Source organism: Pongo abelii, chromosome 19 (assembly GCF_028885655.2).
Source record: "Pongo abelii isolate AG06213 chromosome 19, NHGRI_mPonAbe1-v2.0_pri, whole genome shotgun sequence".
NCBI classification, from domain to species: domain Eukaryota; kingdom Metazoa; phylum Chordata; class Mammalia; order Primates; family Hominidae; genus Pongo; species Pongo abelii.
Genome location: NC_072004.2, coordinates 16,342,422 through 16,359,901, shown reverse-complemented (window position 1 = coordinate 16,359,901; position 17,480 = coordinate 16,342,422). Strand labels below are relative to the sequence as shown.

The following is a 17,480-nucleotide window of genomic DNA, read 5'->3' as shown; positions in this document are numbered from 1 at the left end:
ATCTGTGTTAGGCCATTTTCTGTATTGCAAAAGCAAAAGCATCCTTCTAGGCCTTCTGAATTTTAAAGGATCACACAAATATTGACACAATGGTGATTGACAAAGGTAGATGTTAATATTATTTGGAAAAGAGTTTCATTTATAGTATTATGAACAAATTCTTAGAATTGGACTAGAGAAGTATGAAGTCACCTAGGGACTGATTGCACACACAGTGCTTTTCACTGAGGAAGCCGTTGCATAATTTCTGTTGTATATTTTTACTACAATGATAAATTTTGGTTTGAGTTTAGATGTGTTCATTAAATATAGGTTAATGTTACTGTCTTTTGCCAGGTTATATAAATTGTTTCCATTTTACATTTGTTTTGTGTCTCATGTTCATTGTTCTAATAGGAATTTATTTTAGGCAAACACAAGCATTTCATTAGAGAAATTTTGACATATCCCAGGTTTTTTTTTCTCTCTCTCTCTTTTTTTTTTTTTTTTGAGACGGAGTTTCGCTCTTGTTCTGTAGGCTAGGGTGCAATGGCGTGATCTCGGCTCACTGCAACCTCCACCTCCCAGGTTCAAGCCATTCTCCTGCCTCAGCCTCCCAAATAGCTGGGATTACAGGCATGAGCCACTGTGCTCAGCTGACATGTCCCAGGTTTATCTGATCTACCAAAAATACACATAAAATCAGAGGAAAGAAAATGTGCAATTGATGTCACACATCAGCGATACCAATAAGAGTCACAGTGACATATTTTACCTCCAATTTGTGAGCAAAGGTGCCAGTAAATTCTGATAGGAGGCAGCAATACTTTGCCTAAATTCCTACAAAAAATCGTTAAGTTCTCTTAAAAGCTGGGAAGTGGATGGTTGGGGGGATGTGTAATACAAAACTGTAACTCATGAAAATTAGCTATAAATCCAGGCTATGACAGGAGCAGCAAGAGTAGATGTAGCTTTTCTTAAGACTGTACTTGAAAATTATTTCATCATCATTTATAAATCCTTTAAAATAATATTTAATTAGCATATATCCTAAAAAAGGGCAGAAGTACAGTCAAAATAATTTTTATATAAAGTAATATGTGTTAATACATATGGTTTATTCTTGTTCGTTTTGTTTCAGGCTGTCTCAGAATTGTGAAATAGGTAAGTGAATGATAGAAATATTCTCATAGTTAAAACTTAGAATGATTATCCCTTTAAAAGGTAGAATATTACCTTAATTTTAGTTTCAAAGGAAAAGGTAATATATCCATATCCACCTGAATTTTACTTTGAAGAGTAGGGACCAATATGTCTCCACACATATTTTATTAATCATGGGCGTTTTGTCAGACTGATGGGATGAATCTGGTAAATTCACTGTGTGTGTGTGTGTGTGTGTGTGTATGTGTGTATCACTGATTTACCACATGTAATGATTAAATGACACATTTAATTATATTATTTATTTACGGTATTTAAAGAGAAAGTACTACTAAGGTAATTATTGACTTTCCTAATATCAGACCACTTATGCTCAGAGCAGGACACAGAACTTACAGAACAGTGCCTATTTTGTAACCCAGTATTTCCTTCTCAAATTTTGAATAACAATTTGAATAATTTAAATGATATTTTAAATCCTATCATTTTAATGTAACCCTTTAATAATCAAAAAGGTAACGCTAGGCTGGGCAGGGTGGCTCACACCTGTAAACCCAGCACTTTGGGAGGCCAAGGCAGGCAGATCACCTGAGGTCACCAGTTTGAGACCAGCCTGGCCAACATGGCAAAACCCCATCTCTACTAAAAATAACAAAAATTAGGTAGCTGTGATGGTGGGTCCCTGTAATCCCAGCTACTCAGGAGGCTGAAGCAGGAGAATCGCTTGAACCCAGGAGGTGGAGGTTGCAGTGAGCTGAGATCGTGCCACTGCTCTCCAACCAGGTGACGGAGCGAGACTGTGTCTTAAAAAAAAAAAAAAAAAAAGTGATGATATAAATATTTTGTATTATTTAAAATAGGTCTTTTAAAATTTCCCCTTCACATTAAATGCAAACATAAACATTTTTGTAAAAATGAAAACATTGCAAATAATTCAAAGACCATTTTATCCTCTATTCCATGTGTTCTTCTTCTTACCAAAAGTAACTGTTTCCAGCATGGTTTCACCTCTAAGTTCATGCTCTTAACCACCTTATTATCCTGAATTTATGCTTTATAAAACATGATATGGTATGATGTATGCATTACTTCAGTTGCCTAATTTAAAATTATAGAGGGCGAGGGATGGTGGCTCACATTTGTAATCCTGGCACTTCTGGAGGCAAGGTGGGCAGATCTCTTGAGCTCAGGAATTGGAGATCAGCCTGGACACCATGGGAAACCCTGTCTCTATAAAACAATGTAAAAATTAGCCAGGCTTGATGGCACCCACCTGTAGTCCCAGCTACTTGGGAGGCTGAGGTGGGAGTATCACTGGAACCTGAAAGGTTGAGGCTGCAGTGAGCCGTGTTAGCACCAATGCACTCCAGCCTGGGTGCCAGTGTGGGACCCTGTCTCAAAAAAATGAAATAATATGAAGTAGGTCTTCCTAGTGTTATAATTTTAAAGATAATAAAATCAACATATAGAGATCATACTAAAAACACAAGATTATATAATCCCAGCTACTCGGGAGGCTGAGGCAGGAGAATCACTTGGACCCGGGAGGCAGAAGTTACAGTGAGCCCAGATCACGCCATTGCACTCCAGCCTAGGTGACAGAGCCAGACTGTCAAAAAGAAAACAACAACAACAACAACAAAAAACCCCACAAGATTATTTATTGAATCACATCGAAGAGTTCAAGGAAAACTGCTAAGTTACTGATTTTGTCGCTAGTTTTTGTTTTTATTTATTTTTTAATTTTTGAGACAGAGTCTTACTCTGTCATCTAGGCTGGAGTGCAGTGGCATGATCTCAGCTCACTGTAACCTCTGCCTCCCAGGTTCAAGGGATTCTCCTGCCTCAGCCTCCAGAGTAGCTGTAATTACAGGTGGGCACCATCATACCAGGCTCATGTTTGTATTTTTAGTAGAAATGGGGTTTCACCATGTTGGTCAGGCAAGTCTCGAACTCCTGACCTCATTATCCACCACCTCCCCCAGCCTCCTAAAGTGCTGGGATTACAGCTACCGGGCCTGGCCTGTCAATAGTTTTCTATAATTTTTGGCATAATATCTACCTTGACTTATGTTAGGGTAAAAAATCAGTGATAACTCTAAAGTGTAGAGAGATGAAGTAGCAGGCCCCATGCTTTGACATTAAGAAGAATGGGGTTAAGTGTGAGGCTTCTGTGAATTGTCTGAACTATCTAGATACCAGTGATAATGACCTAGAGGCACGTTGTCCAATAGCCACACATGGCTACTACATTTAAATTTAAATTAATTACAACAATATAAAAATTTGGTTAGTCACACTAGCCACCTTTCAACTTCTCAAAAGCCACATGTGGGTAGTGGTTAGCATATTTCATAGCATAGACAGAGACCATTTCCAGCAACAGAAAAAGTGTTGGAGAATGCTTGTCTGGACACTTACACACACAGAGAAATGTCAAATTAGGTTAAGATGCTATCAAAAGCTAATGCTCGGACTTGCCCTTAGACAAATACACGTTATCAATGCCCTGCTGATATGAGAACTGAGAATAAAATGTGTGTTCCAGGTGGACTGTAATTAAACAGTTGAATGCCTGACTACAAACATTTGAATGTATTTGGTGATTTGGACCTGGAATGTATCCTTAGTTTGGTTAAACATGGAAATAGTCTTCTCTTTCTGACCTACTTATTAAAGATGTTTGAATGATAGCATTACATACATTATGCAAAATCTTTCTCAAATATTGCAAGATATATATAGTATAGGAAGAAACTACTATATGATTGTATTAGCATTTTCACTGCTTAATAAATGCATTTTGTATTACAAAATTAATAAGTACCCACAGTATAATTAGGGTATTCCTCCAAAATATTATAAATAATAACATTAAACAAGTTTGGAAACGGAAAGAAAGGGTCAGCAGTGTGTGTTACAGCATGAACATTTGTTTCCCCCAGAATGTATATGCTGAAGATCTAACTCTCAGTGTGATGGGATTTGGAAATAGGGCCTTTGAAGGTAATTAGGTTTATATGAGGTCATGAGAGTGGGGTCCTTATGCTGGAATTAATGCCCTTATAAGAAGAGGCCAGAAAGCCTGTTCAAGAACCAAATCAGTCATTGTCTTGGTCATAGACTTCCCAGCCTCCAGGGCTATGAAAAATAAATGTCTCTTGTTGAAAGCACCGTTTATAGTATTTTGTTATAACAGCCTGAGTAGACTAATACAGCATGTAAATATTATATAATGGCAACAGAATAAACAATGTGGCTAAAAAACAGATAACAAAAGAATCTGGGACCATTACATCCTAAAGTCTGTTACAACTAAATAAAAAAATTTAAAAATTAAAAATGCGCTTTCATTATGTCAAAAGCAGGTAGAAAAAAACATAACAATTACTTGAGTGTTTGTGTCCAAGCACATAGTATAAAATCTCTACACAATATATCATTAAATCTTCCTAATGAAGTAGTTTTATGCTCATGTGTCATAAATAAATGAATAAATTATGAACAGTTGAAACGTAGGGAAAATTATCAGCATTCCAGTTAATAATTAGTGGGTCTAGAATCAGGAAAATAAGCCTAAATACAGTGTAAATGACTAAAGTATATTTAATAGAAAAATACATTCAAATACTGAAGACAAAGAATGTTGCTCTGTAAGCTCGTTAACGCAGCAATAATCAATTTATATAAATTATTCCCAATATTAATGAACGTGGAGAAATCAGTGAATAACACATTGAAAAATGAATGCCTAGGAGATGAAGTAAAACTTCGGTCTTTTTGGAATATTTAATAAATTCCCACTTTAAACTAATGATGAAAAAAATGAAGACAATTCCAAATATGACAAACGAAAAGAGAGATACAAACAGATATACGAGACATTTTTTTATTTCACAAAATGGTAGATGTTAACTCAAGTTGGAAAACACGGATCACTAAGTGATTTTGCGAAACAAACAACAAAATCATTAACACAGAAGTTATACCAAAAATGCAAAGGAGTCTTCCCACCTCCGCACAAAACAACAAAAGCACAAAAGTTGTTAGGCTGAGACATTTCAAAGTAAATTATTTTATTACCTCAAGAAAAATATCATATAAAAGCTATTTTGTCAGTTCCAGGAAAGTTTCCAAAATGTTTAATCAAGTCAGCATAAAAATGATACCAAAATCTAGGAGAAAACGCGTAATAAAATAAAATGCTGCAAAACACAGTTCATCCTCAGTTATATCAGTAAAATATCCTAAATAAAATACTTGCCAATAGAATGCAAAAACAGAGAAAGAAAGGACACCGAGCAGGAGCCCACGAGGGTCACAGTAAGAAAACAAGTGGCTGAGCAGCCGGAGAGAAAGCAGCCCCGGGATTCTGCCACGTGACGTGCGGTGGACCCAGCCGCAGGGACCCGCCAGGCTACCTGCCCCTCGGCCCCTCGGCCCCTCGGCCCCTCACCCCTCAGCCGCCTCGGCCTCCTCAGCCCCTCAGCCGCCTCAGCCGCCTCAGCCGCCTCAGCCTCCTCAGCCTCCTCAGCCGCCTCAGCCGCCTCAGCCTCCTCAGCCTCCTCAGCCGCCTCAGCCTCCTCAGCCGCCTCAGCCTCCTCGGCCTCCTCAGCCGCCTCAGCCTCCTCGGCCTCCTCAGCCGCCTCGGCCTCCTCAGCCCCTCAGCCGCCTCAGCCTCCTCAGCCGCCTCAGCCTCCTCTGCCCCTCAGCCGCCTCAGCCTCCTCTGCCCCTCAGCCGCCTCAGCCGCCTCGGCCCCTCAGCCGCCTCGGCCGCCTCAGCCGCCTCAGCACCTCAGCCTCTCAGCCGCCCGCGCCGCCGCTAGCTCACCCGCCCGGCTGCCTTAGGGGTTGGCGCTGCCCAGCGGGCTCCAGCGCAGCCTCCTGCGGGTCTTCCCACCGGCGGCTCCCGCCACTGGCTCCTGGCCGCCGGCTACTACCCTCGCTCCGTGGGCAGGGCCAGTCCGGGGGAGCGGACCCCGAGAGGCGCCGCGGGTTGGCAGGCGGTGTCCAAAAGCCTCTGAAAGCCGCAGCCGGGCGCGAGTCGCTGACCGACCGGGAGGCCCTGATCTGTCCCAGCCAAGGCCTCCTGGCGCCATCACTCACGAGGAGTCCTGGGCGGGGGCATCGCTCCCTCCACGCTGTCGCGGGCTTCTGCCAGGCGGTGATCCGTGTCCAACGCCACCAAAGGGAAGCTTGTGCCCGAGAGTGGGGGAAAATGCATCCTTCACGGGGATCTGAAAACTCCAGGTCCTCCTGCTAGGAGCCCACGGCCTCAGATGGGGCCCAGGATGCGCCCGCGCTGGGGAAGCGCCCCCTGCACCTGAGCCCGAAATTGTCCCCAACAAACCCCACACCCGCAGGGCTGACGTTTGGACTCCGGGGTGCGGTGTCCATGAAATGGGCACCGCGTGCTTTCCATGCAAAAGACACGAAGTCTGGAGTTTATGAAATTATTGAAGGAAAGCCGCGCCAGTGCGGAGAGATCGTGGCCCAGACCTGGCAGAACTGATCAGACCAATGCTGAGCAAAAGGCCTGAAGAAGGCCATCTGGAGGAGCATCCCGAGGGCCTTCCCCAAAGCACCAGATCGCCTTCCTTTCCGAGGCCACAAAGGCGAGAACCTCCAGAAACAGCATGAAACACGGTGACTTGGTGACTTGGTGACTCCCAAGCCTGCTGCCACCGTGGTTTCCGGCAAGGCAGAATCAAGGCATGAAGTAATCCACCCCAACCACGCTCCTCTGAGGGCTGAACAAGACATGGATAGTGGGTGAAGGCAAGTGTTTGCCCCAGGAGAGACCCAGGATGGTTGCTCCCTTGAAGTCACCCGCCAGTCTGAAGGCCCAGGGGACTTGAGCAATACCAAGAACTGGCCACGGTCACTAGGGTAAATATTGGCATCTTACCTGCAGAAGGGAGGGATGCAGCGAGCCAGGGCGGAGGCTGCAGTGAGCTGAGATCGCACCACTGCACTCCAGCCTGGGCACAAGAGCGAGACTCCGTCTCAAAAAAAAAAAAAAAGAAAAAAAAAAAAAAAGAGGAAGAAAGCAAATTTATTGTCTTCAGTGGTTCAAAATAACAAAAGCTGATTGCCAAATACAGTATGTGAAATAACTCCTGCTTAAATTGTTTAAGAAAGAAATGATATAGGGCGAACACAATAAATTAGTCTTGTGTGACATTTTTTGAGTACCTGAAAATGCTTCTATTTAAAAAAGGAAAAGGAGTTTTGACTCATCTTGGCCAGTATTTAAAACATGAGCATGGCAGACACGGTCCTGCAGCCTCTTCCCAGTGAGGGTCTTCAGTGGCATTTACCGCAGTTGTCAGCTGATGCTGTGTCTCTCCTGGGCCTGGGTAACTTCAGGGACCTCCACTGACAGCTTCTCCTCTCCTCAGGCTTCCAGAAAAGTAACAGCCAACCAGGGAAATAGATTTATCATTTTAAACAATCTTGACAAATCGTAGAAATTTTATTGGTACTACTCACAGCTCTAGGTTTTTGAGCATTTTTTTTCCATGGAGATTAGATGATAAACATTGGGTCTGTGCTTCTACATGTGTTCATGACCCAATTGGCCTCTTTGACACTCAAGTAGTAACACTATTCTGAAGAAGTGAAACTGTTGAAATATATTATAAATACATATATTCTTATCTATAATTTATTAACATACACGTTCAACAATCTGAAATCTTTAAATTTTGGCAAACTTCAATGCTGACCGGTATAATATTCAACGAAATAGCTTCTTTAATTTTTAATCACTTTAACTTTTAATCACTTTCAATTTATGGCTCATTTGTTAATTTTTATGTTTTCATGCTGTTTTAGTATGTGAACATATAGTACATTCTTTTTCCTTTTTTGAGACAGAGTTTCGCTTTTGTTGCACAGGCTGGAGTGCAATGGCACAATCTTGGCTCACTGCAAACTCCGCCTCCCGGGTTCAAGCAATTCTCTTGCCTCAGCCTCCCGAGTAGCTGGGATTACAGGCATGCGCCACCACACCCAGCTAATTTTGTATTTTTAGTAGAGACAGGGTTTCTCCATGTTGGTCAGGCTGGTCTCGAACTCCCGAACTCAGGTGATCCGCCCAATGTGGAAAGTGGGGGAGGGGTGTTGCGGGGTCCTGCCCATGTCCCCTGCCTGTCCACACAGCATGTCCAGCACACACTCACGTGTGCTCAGCACCTGCCCTGAGGACCGGCAGACCCATTTGACTTTCTTAGAATAGAGGAGGGAGAGGAGGAAAAAGACGTGCAGGAGGAAGGTCAGGTAGGAGGGCTGATGGGGCCATGTCACTCCCCACCATTGACTGCCCCAGAGGGTGACTCCAGAGGGGACCTGGCGCTGGAGCCCACCTGGGGGTGGCAGGTCCTGGTGGTTTCTTGTGAGTTCCTTCATAGAGGTTTGAAGGATCCTGAGGACTGTGTTGTCCTCCAGGGCCCAGCTCTGAGAGAGTCGCTCCTGAAACTCCCAGATGATGCTCCAGGAAAGCTTCATGAGGTGCTCTAGGGACAAAGCGCCTCATGAAGCGCTCTAGGGACAAAGTATCAGGCCAGGAGGGTTCCCTGGGAGAGGTCAGTGCCTGCACCCCATTTCCACCAGGCCCCACCTCCCACTGGCTGGTGCCTGGTCCTTTTTGGCCACCCCGGGGTCCAGCTGTGCACAGGAGGCTACAGTTGGGGAAGGCAGGGCAGGGAAGTGCTCACCACACTCCTGACTTTCATCTGGGTCATGTGGGGGGAGGACTTCGTGTCATTATGCCTTGCCCAGCCCACCAGGCCAGACCCCCAACCTGGATGGAGCAGGCAGCGTAAGGACACTTCCCTCAGGCCAGCCGGGGTCTGTCCCACATGTTCCCCCAAGCACCCTCGGGCACACGGGACTTACTCCTGTGTATTTTGAATGATGCATGCACCATGGCCGTCAGTACCCACTCGCCCTCCAAGATGAGCACATCCCACAGTCTCAGGGTGAGTCCGAAAGATTTCTGTGGGGACAGCAAGTGTGGGAGAACCTGGCCTTTCCAAGCTGGGGCCAGTGGCCTGAGCAGGGCCCACTGGGGTTTCACTCCCCTGGAGTGCTGGGGACCCCTCTCCATGGGATGAGACCCCCATAAGACTGAGTCAGACAAGGTCCTGTAGCTCCTTGTGAGGGACTCATCTCAACTGCGCTGGGGCTTCTGGAAAGAGGACTTCCTGAGGACTTGGGGCTTCCCTGGGCCCTCCCAAGTTGGGTCCTGCCCCAGTCTGCCCACGAGGCTGGGCCTGAGCCCTGGCTTCTGCCATGGGATGCCCCCTCTTGAGCAGAGCCTGGCTTGTGAGCCCTGCAGGGACTTGCCTGTGCCTCCTGCGGGCTGGGGGTGAGCCAAGTCCTCCTGGGGGAGCTGGAGCCCTGAGCTGAGGGAACCACGCACTGTGGGACAGGAGGGTCCCTGGGCTGGGGTCTCCCTGTGCCTCCTTACCCCATCAAGGAAACACCAGAAGAGCCTCGACAGCATGGAACACTCAATGCACAGCCCTTCCTTGCACTGAAGGGAGGAGCAGAGGTGCTCAGAGCCCCCTGGGCTGCCCTGAAATCCTCCCACTTCCAGGTCCCTCTGCAGACCTTCCTCAAGGGCACAACCCACGACGGTGGCCAGGGCTCCAACACCCGCCCCATGCACGGACGCCCGGTAGACACACTTCTTTTAGCCCTGCTCAGCTGCAGCTCCGCCCTGGTCCCAGCGCCTCTGCCTCCACCAGGGCAGGAAAAGGAAACCCAATGCTGAATCCATGGGGAATCCTCATCCCAGGTCAGGCCGTGGCTGGGACTCAGCCTCTTGCCAGCCCCATGAGGGACTCGAGCCTCCCCTGACCTATGGGGCCCAGGGCGTCTGGTTAGGAGCTGAGGGTGTCATCCACTCACCAGGTGTCTCATGATCTTCGGGAAGGACTTGTGCAGCACCTGCTCCTGGCGCGATAGGAGCCTCTCGAGCTGGGCAGTATTTGGGCTGTAGAATACTGAGAAGCCCCAGACCCATCACCCCATCAGACCCCACTCCCAAAATGTGGAGGCATCAGCTGGAAAAGCTGGGCAGGGTGGGGAACCCTGGATCCCGAGGCCTCCTTCCCTCCCATCTGGTGACCCCAGCATGCAGCCTCAGCCCTGGGGAGGAGGGCCCTGGTTTGAGGCGCTGCCTAGTGGCATCCTGGGTCCAGGTGCCAGGAGGGCAACCTGCCTTTGACACCACGAGGCAGGCACCAGTGGGGAGAACAGGGTGGGAGCTGAGGGCTATGTGTCTATCTCTTGGATGTGGGGGTCAGGCTGGGGGACATGGGATGGGCAGACACTGCCATCTAGGCTTTGTTGGCCCATCTGTAGGGAGGGAGGGTGGCTGGGAGCACAGCCGGCTGGGAGGCAGGACACTCAGGGAGGTGAGTGGCACCTGCACAAAGTCGGAGCTGGCTTCAGGTGACAGAGGGCAGCGGGGGGAGGTATCCATGCCCTCTGATGTTAGGGATGAAAGGCATCTGACTTGAGGTGAGGGGATCCCTGTCCAGACGCAGGCTGCTGTGGGACCCTCAGCAGGTACATCTGGAGGCTTACAAATAAGCTGGGATACAAGGAAGGCGCCTTGCCTGGAAGTCGGGATCACCGGCCAGGGTGGCCGTCCCCTGGCATGACTGTGTAACACCCCAGGGGCAGCTGTCCACCTACCCTGCAGGGAGTGCCTCTCACCGGCCAGCAGCTGGGTCAGTGCCCAGAAAGCATCTTCCTCCGGCAGATACAGGAGGAGGATGGCGGTGATGCGGCTCAGGTCCCTGTGGTAGCCCACCTCCTGCAAGAGCCAGAGTCACCGTGGAAGGATGTCACCTGGGAGGGCTGAGGCCACCTTGGAGGACTTATGTCACCAGAGATGGCAGAGGTCCTTCGGGACACCTGTCTCAGGCCCCACGGGATTTGAAGTGCAGCCTCTGCACCCCTCCCCTGGCACTGGGCATGAGGACTGAGCAGGTCACGCACAACTCAGTTGACAAGGAGCATGGGGGGACTCCTGCAGCAAGTGTCCAAGCTCACATGGCCCAAAAGGGCACAGTCAGGGATTGTTCACACCCCCTCCCCTGGGCCAGGCTGGGGAGGCCACTGTGCCAGGCCTGGGGCAGCACCTGTGAACTGCACCCGCCACGAGGGCAGGCGGCGGGGCGCTGACCACCACACAAAGGGTCCTGCAACAGCCCAAGGGCTGCCTGCCGGACACAGGGGGCGGCTGGGTCCTCCATGTGGGCAGCTCATGCAGTCAGCTCAGCACTCTCCCTGCCTGGAATGGTCTGGAAAGTGGAGGCCAAGCAGGAGCAGCCACCTGGGTGACCCCCCTCACTATCTGCTATGCTCCAATGGGGTTTGTGCAAAGGGGAAACTGGATCCTTGACAAGTTTCCAGTGAAGAAGAGACTCCCCCAGGATGCAAACTCATTTCATGACAAAAGCCTGGCCCATCAGGCACCTCAGCAACTTTTCAAACCTGTCTCCTACGAGGACCATCCTGCGTAGGACCCTGCCAAGCTCCTAGGCCCTGGGGCAACACCGGGAGTGGAAGGTCATTTCTTCATCTGAGACGTGGTGTTTGGGTCCATGTGACACCAGGAGTCTGGATTTCAACGCTTTTCTGCCAGCAGCGAGCTGGAGTCCTGCCTACTACGTGCTATTGGGTCACGAACACTGAATTTTCAAGAAGTGCCGATACTCCTGAGAGACACCCATGCCTGTGAATACGGGCACATGGCCCAGGAATATCGCTGCCCGGGAATACTCACAGGGTTATATGTAGAGGAGGCCATGAGGATGTCACATAATTCCTGCTGCCTAGAAAAAAGGGAAAAGAGGGTTTTCTTTGTTTTATGCAGATGCTGTTAGTTTCATTTTGTCTACAAACCCGGACAAGGTACACAATTCTGGGTTCAGATCATCCACCAAATAAGCAGTGAGCTCTTCAGGACACCTGAGTTTTTAGGTGTTTTTTCAGTAAAATCCACGTTTCTTGCAATGCAAATATCACAGGTGTAAAGTTGGATTAGTGATCATTTTCACTCTGGTTAATTTTTTCTTCCCCTCTTTCTCGGTTTGCACACATGGAAGTCCAGTCTTTGGGACGTGCAGTTCCACGGTTCTGAACCAATGTGCAGAGCCTCCCGTCCATGGCTGCAGCCCTTTCCAGGGCAGCTCCTTCATCGTCCAAGTCCCCAGCATGTCCCCTTTGCAGCCGACATCTCCCGGCTCCATCAGCGCCTGGCCATCCTGACTTGTTCTCTGTCTCTGTGGTTTGCCCTTTCCCAGAATGGCCGATGAATTGGAATCCCACAGTGGTAGCCTGAGGGGTCTGGCATCATTCCCTCAGCAATATGCACCTGAGATCCACCCATGTTCCTGTGGGCATCAAGGGTTCGTTCCTTTTCCTCACTAAGTCATTTCTGTCTGAAGAGTGGAACCCCCTTCCTCCTAAGTACCTGTGTTGAAGATCATCTTGGTAGCCTCCGGGTGTGATTGACAATCAAGTGGTGAATGTGGCATGTGGCTTTTACTTGGACATCAGTTTTCAAATCAGTGTGGTCAATATCTGTGACACTTTGGGGGTGTGTGGTACAAGGCCACTGAGCTTCGTGAGCCATGGCCCATTTGACCTCCAAAGTGGCTGTGCCCTGTCACATGCCCAACAGCCATGGATGAGAGTTTCCGGGGCCCTGCATCCTCCCTAGTATTTTTGACTGTCAGTGTTGCCTGGGAGGTCTCCCGTGCCCCGCCATCCTGCCACCTTCCCATGGGTCCCTACCCCGGGTAGTTGTGGGTCAGGAGAGCACTTTTCACCATCTGCATGATTTTTTTTTTCTGCCTTCTGTCCTCTTGGGAGCCGCCTGGGTTCTAGCTCCACATGTTCCAGCCTGGCCCAGGGCTTAGAGCCGGGGAGGTGCTCAGTCTATGGTGCCGGCTGCTCCCTGGGCCAGGAGAGCCCTTGGTGCTCTGTCACCCCTCCTGGGTGACCCTGGCCTCTGCCCTGGGGACACCCTCATTCCTCTGGATTGCCCCCATCTTCCCTGGGACCCCTGCAGCCCCCTAGGCCTTACTTGACTCCGAATATTTGTATGAACATCAGGTGGTTCTGTAGGGTGTGGCTGACATCTAGCTGGATGTGGTGGCTGATCCTGGAGGACCTCTTGCCCTTCTCCTTCATGACCTGTAGGGCAGGGCCAAGAGGAGGAAGCAGCCTCAGAACAGACAAAAGATTCCCTGCCCCAACAGCAGTCATCCCACAGTCAGTACTTCTGGAAGGAAGGGAGGAAGGTTTCCTTCTGCAGAAAGCTCCTTTTTGCCTTGTTTCTGAAGCCAGGGAGGGTCAGCAGGCCCTAGTGCACCTGCAGTACCTGAGTTGCCATCTATGTCCAGGATATGCATCTGACCACAGCCCCCACCCCCAACCCGGGCTTGACATTCCTTCCAGCTGGAGTCCTGGGCTCCTGATACAGCCTGCTTGTTTGTCCTGCCCTGGCTGAGTGTGGGAGGGTCTTACCTTATATTTCCCTGGGTTCTGGGACTTGACTTTGTCAATATCTAGCAGGAGTGACCACACCCAGCCCCACACTGCCAGGGGAATGCCTTTATACACTCTTTGAGACAGCAACAGACAGAAGAACACTCCAGTGAGACAGGACACAGGGCGACCCCGCGGAGGAAAGGTGGCAGACAGGCCTGCTATCCTATGATGAGGACAGGGTGCCACCCACCCACTGAGAGGCAGACAGTGCCAGGTCTGCCATGGGCGCCTGTCCCCTGGCTCTGCAGAGAGCAGTCACAGGGGCCACTCCCTCCCCATGTTACCTTCTTGCTGCTTCTATATTTTGTCCAGTCTGCAAACATCTTTAGCCACTTGTTGGTATGTTTACTTTCCTTACGTCTTTGCTGTCAAATGAGCCATGATGGAGTTAGCGGAGGTACCAGGCCCCTGGCAGTGGCCCGTGGATGCTGGGTCCAGGGCTTGAGGCCCTAAAGGGACCCAACCTGAAGGAGCCAGGAAAGGGCAGACTGCAGGGACTGAGACCCTCTGAAAGAACTGGAGCTGGTGGTCTGGACTGGTGATGCCAGGGCACGCTGTCCTCAGGCCACAGATGCCCCGAGTTTTGGTCAGGTCTCAGCCTTCAGCTGGGGACTTGGTACAATCAGGCAGTGGACTCTGAGCCAGGATTGCAGTGCTTGGTTTGGGTTTTGGTCAAGCCCTCATGAGAACAGAGTCCAGCAGGAAAGGCTGCCCCTCCCAGTGACAGCCGTGGCCCACTTACCACCTGCTGGGCCCACTGGCCACCCCCTCTGCCTCACCAACCACCCCTGATTCCTGGTCCCTGGACTGGCCTCCCACGCAGCAGGCACAGGCTCTTACCTTCACCTCCAGGGCACTGACCGGGTGCAGTTCAGTCTCACTGTAAGGCAACCCAGGCAGAGCTTAGGACCTGCCCAAGCCAGGAGCCATCCCCCTCCCTGAGAGGGCCCCAGGGAAGGACCACCTTATCCCCATCCACCCTAAGTCTCAGCCCGGGACAAGGCACAGAGAGGGAAGGCAAGGGCCTCCCTGCGGACCTGACACCCATGAGGCACTGGGACCCTGGAGAAGAGGGAGCTCCAGGCTGGCTTGGAAGGGGTGACTCAGGGCCCATGGGGTGCCTCAGGCTGCACAGTGGGGCTGCTCCTCTAGGGCTGGAGGCGACACCCTCTGTGGATGTTGAGAAAATCCAGTCCTGAGACAGCATGGGTGCTGCCCAGGGTGGGTAGCTGAGCCCTGACTGACAGCATTGCCTTGGGAGTGACCACATCACCCACCAGAGTCCAGGGAGCCTGGCCTGAGGGCTGCCCAGTGCCCTGAGGACACACCTGGCGCCCATCCCACCCGATATTCCCCATGGGCCTTGCAAGGTGTGACCTCCCAGCGTGCACCTGCCTCTGCCTGCGCCCTGGCCGCTGACCCTTCCTATTCCCCACCTTCCCCCATCCTGCCTGGCCCAGACTCCCTCTGGCCACCTGGCCCTTCTTTGGCCCTTTTCCTGTCAGAGCCTAAGAATGAGCCCTCCCTCCCTGACCCATCCACAACCCTGCCTTGGCCACTTTCTCACGGGGCTGCCCAGTGCTGCTGGGGAGAAGCTTGGGGTGACAAGGGTGACCAAGGGCCCTGCAGGCAGTGGGGATGCCCCTACCACCCCACCTCCAGCCTCAGCCAGCTCTCAGGGCAGTCGGCCTTTAGCCCTCAGCCTCCTCCCAGCCACTGCAAAAACCAGGACATGGGGTGCCTGACTGTCCTCCCCCTACTGTCCTCCCTGCCCCGACTCCACCTCCCCCATCCACCCTCTGTGGTGCTGACTGAGCCAGTGGGAAGCAGAGTCTCTGGAGGGCCATGCAGAGCCTTGGGGACTGACCAAGTGCCCCCACTGAGGGGTCCCGCCTGGGCCACAGTTCCCTGCCTACCCCATCTCCCATGGGATTCTTTGGGGGGTGTAGGTATGCGAGATAATTTTGGGGGGTGCAGGGTGAAGAATTTCAGTGTACATTATCATGTATTATCTTACTGTGTAAATGCTTCTAAGAATAGTTAAGTAACTTAAGGTTTGCATGCTATTCAAAATATAGCTTTAAATGCTAATAAAAAATGGAGGCAAATGAAAAGTCTCTCTTGCTGTGGTCCAGGGAATCTCGATCTTTCTTTCAGAGAGACTTGCAGCTTTGAGTTGGAGCTGCCCTGTCCTTCCTGTCCACTGCACACCCCCACAACACACACACATGCACACACACACATATGCACACACACATGCACACACATGCAGACACACACATATGCACACACACATGCACACACACATGCACATACACATGCATACACACACATATGCACACACACATGCATACACACATGCACACACACATGCATACACACACGTGCATGCACACACCTGCACATACACACACACTGTGCTTCATGCCCTCACTAAGGAGGCATAGAAGGGAATGTGTGTCTATAAGGAAATGAAGACGGCTCAAGCCCCTGGTTCCCTGGGTGTTTGCACAGGCGCCCTCCCTGCAGACTGCTCTTTGGTCTCTTTCTCCCTCTTAGTGAAAGAGAAAAGCAGAGCCCTAGAGGGTACCCGGCTGCTTAGGGCTCAACCCAAGGTCACAAGCTTCCTCAGGAGCTTGGTGAGATGGGGGCACCACAGGTCCTCCCAAAACGAGGGGGCAGCATTTGGTGGAGCCTAGAGCCCAGGAAGGTGATAGGCGGGACGTCTTGGTTCATTAGACACAACTACAATGCAGTGAGGAAGGGCAGCTGCCAAAGGCTTTATTCTCCAGGAGGAGGGGCTCTCGGGGGCTGTGAGCAGGAGGCACAAGGACTTTATTGCACATGTGTTTAGGTGATGATGACCTACAGCTGCACTCGGAACTGGGACCCAGAAAGCCATGACCTCCTGCTCTGTCTCTCTCTTCCTCTCTGCCTCCTCTATTTCTCTCCTCATCTCTCCTTTCCTCTCTGTCTCTCTCCATCTCTTTCCCTCCTCCTGTTCCTCCTTGCCCCTGTTCAGGCACCTGGGACCCTCTCCTGGGTGCATCCGCACACAATGCCAAGGCTACCATCTATCAGGGCAACTCACAGGGTGCCTCCACCTTCCATCACCCACGGGGTTGAGGGTCCCAGGTATGACTGCACTCTCCTGGGTGGGGGTCCTGTGATCGGGGAAGCAGAAGCTGCAGGTCTCCACTGGCTCAGGAGATGTGCCCACAGGGCTGCTGGCTTCCACCTCGTGATCTGCAGAGGCGAGAGTGGAGGGTGTGGGCCAGGCCTGGCCCTGCACCGGGGTAGGGGTGATGGTGTGGGCAGCTATACTCTCCCCTGACCCAGGAACTAAGGGCAATCAGCAGGCTATGATCACCAGGGGGACCAGGGGACCCAGGTGGGTGTCAGTGTCCCTCACTTGCTGACCAGAACCTGTGCTGGGGCAGGGGTAGGCAGGCAAATCTTGGCTCTCACTTCTGTCCAGGCCCAAGCCTGCCATGCCCACCAAAGGGACACCTCCTCCAGGGCTTAGCCCTGATGTCCCTGAATCCTGAGAACCCCCGGCCCAGGCAAGCCCGAAGCCCAGCACCCCACACCCACCCTTCCCAGGTGCCGCTCTCCTAGGTATCTGCCTGCCAGGATGTCTTAATCTGATTTTATCAAGCTACAGTGAATAACAGGGATGAGCCCCAGGCCTCTCCACCTAGAAGCAGGGGCAGTGACAGGACTGAGGGATGGCCGGAGGCTTGTCACCCAAGCAGCAAGAA

The 17,480-nt window shown here is 50.7% G+C and overlaps 1 protein-coding gene across 5 annotated transcripts; it reads right to left on the bottom strand.

Annotated features, from left to right (window-relative positions):
* Positions 1 to 3,009: 3,009 nt before the first annotated feature.
* On the bottom strand, positions 3,010 to 16,960 carry LOC100936061 (TBC1 domain family member 3D-like). Of its 5 annotated transcripts, none has more exons than XR_010138066.1 (12): positions 16,811 to 16,960; positions 14,560 to 14,599; positions 14,004 to 14,084; positions 13,253 to 13,362; positions 11,948 to 11,996; positions 10,852 to 10,972; positions 10,060 to 10,154; positions 9,617 to 9,682; positions 9,043 to 9,142; positions 8,862 to 8,947; positions 8,511 to 8,660; positions 7,532 to 7,545 (listed from the first exon to the last, which is right to left on the bottom strand). XR_010138066.1 is itself a non-coding variant. In XM_063718392.1 (11 exons), the coding sequence occupies exons 1-11, from the start codon at positions 16,828 to 16,830 to the stop codon at positions 7,737 to 7,739; spliced, it is 864 nt and encodes a 287-aa protein (XP_063574462.1). In that variant the 5' UTR covers positions 16,831 to 16,960; the 3' UTR covers positions 3,010 to 7,736. The 5 variants fall into 5 exon arrangements, 3 of the variants coding, with proteins under 3 accessions (XP_063574462.1, XP_063574463.1, XP_063574461.1); XR_010138065.1 differs by lacking the exon at positions 7,532 to 7,545 and adding an exon at positions 7,730 to 7,768; XM_063718392.1 differs by lacking the exon at positions 8,862 to 8,947 and having other exon boundaries at positions 3,010 to 7,768.
* Positions 16,961 to 17,480: the final 520 nt, after the last annotated feature.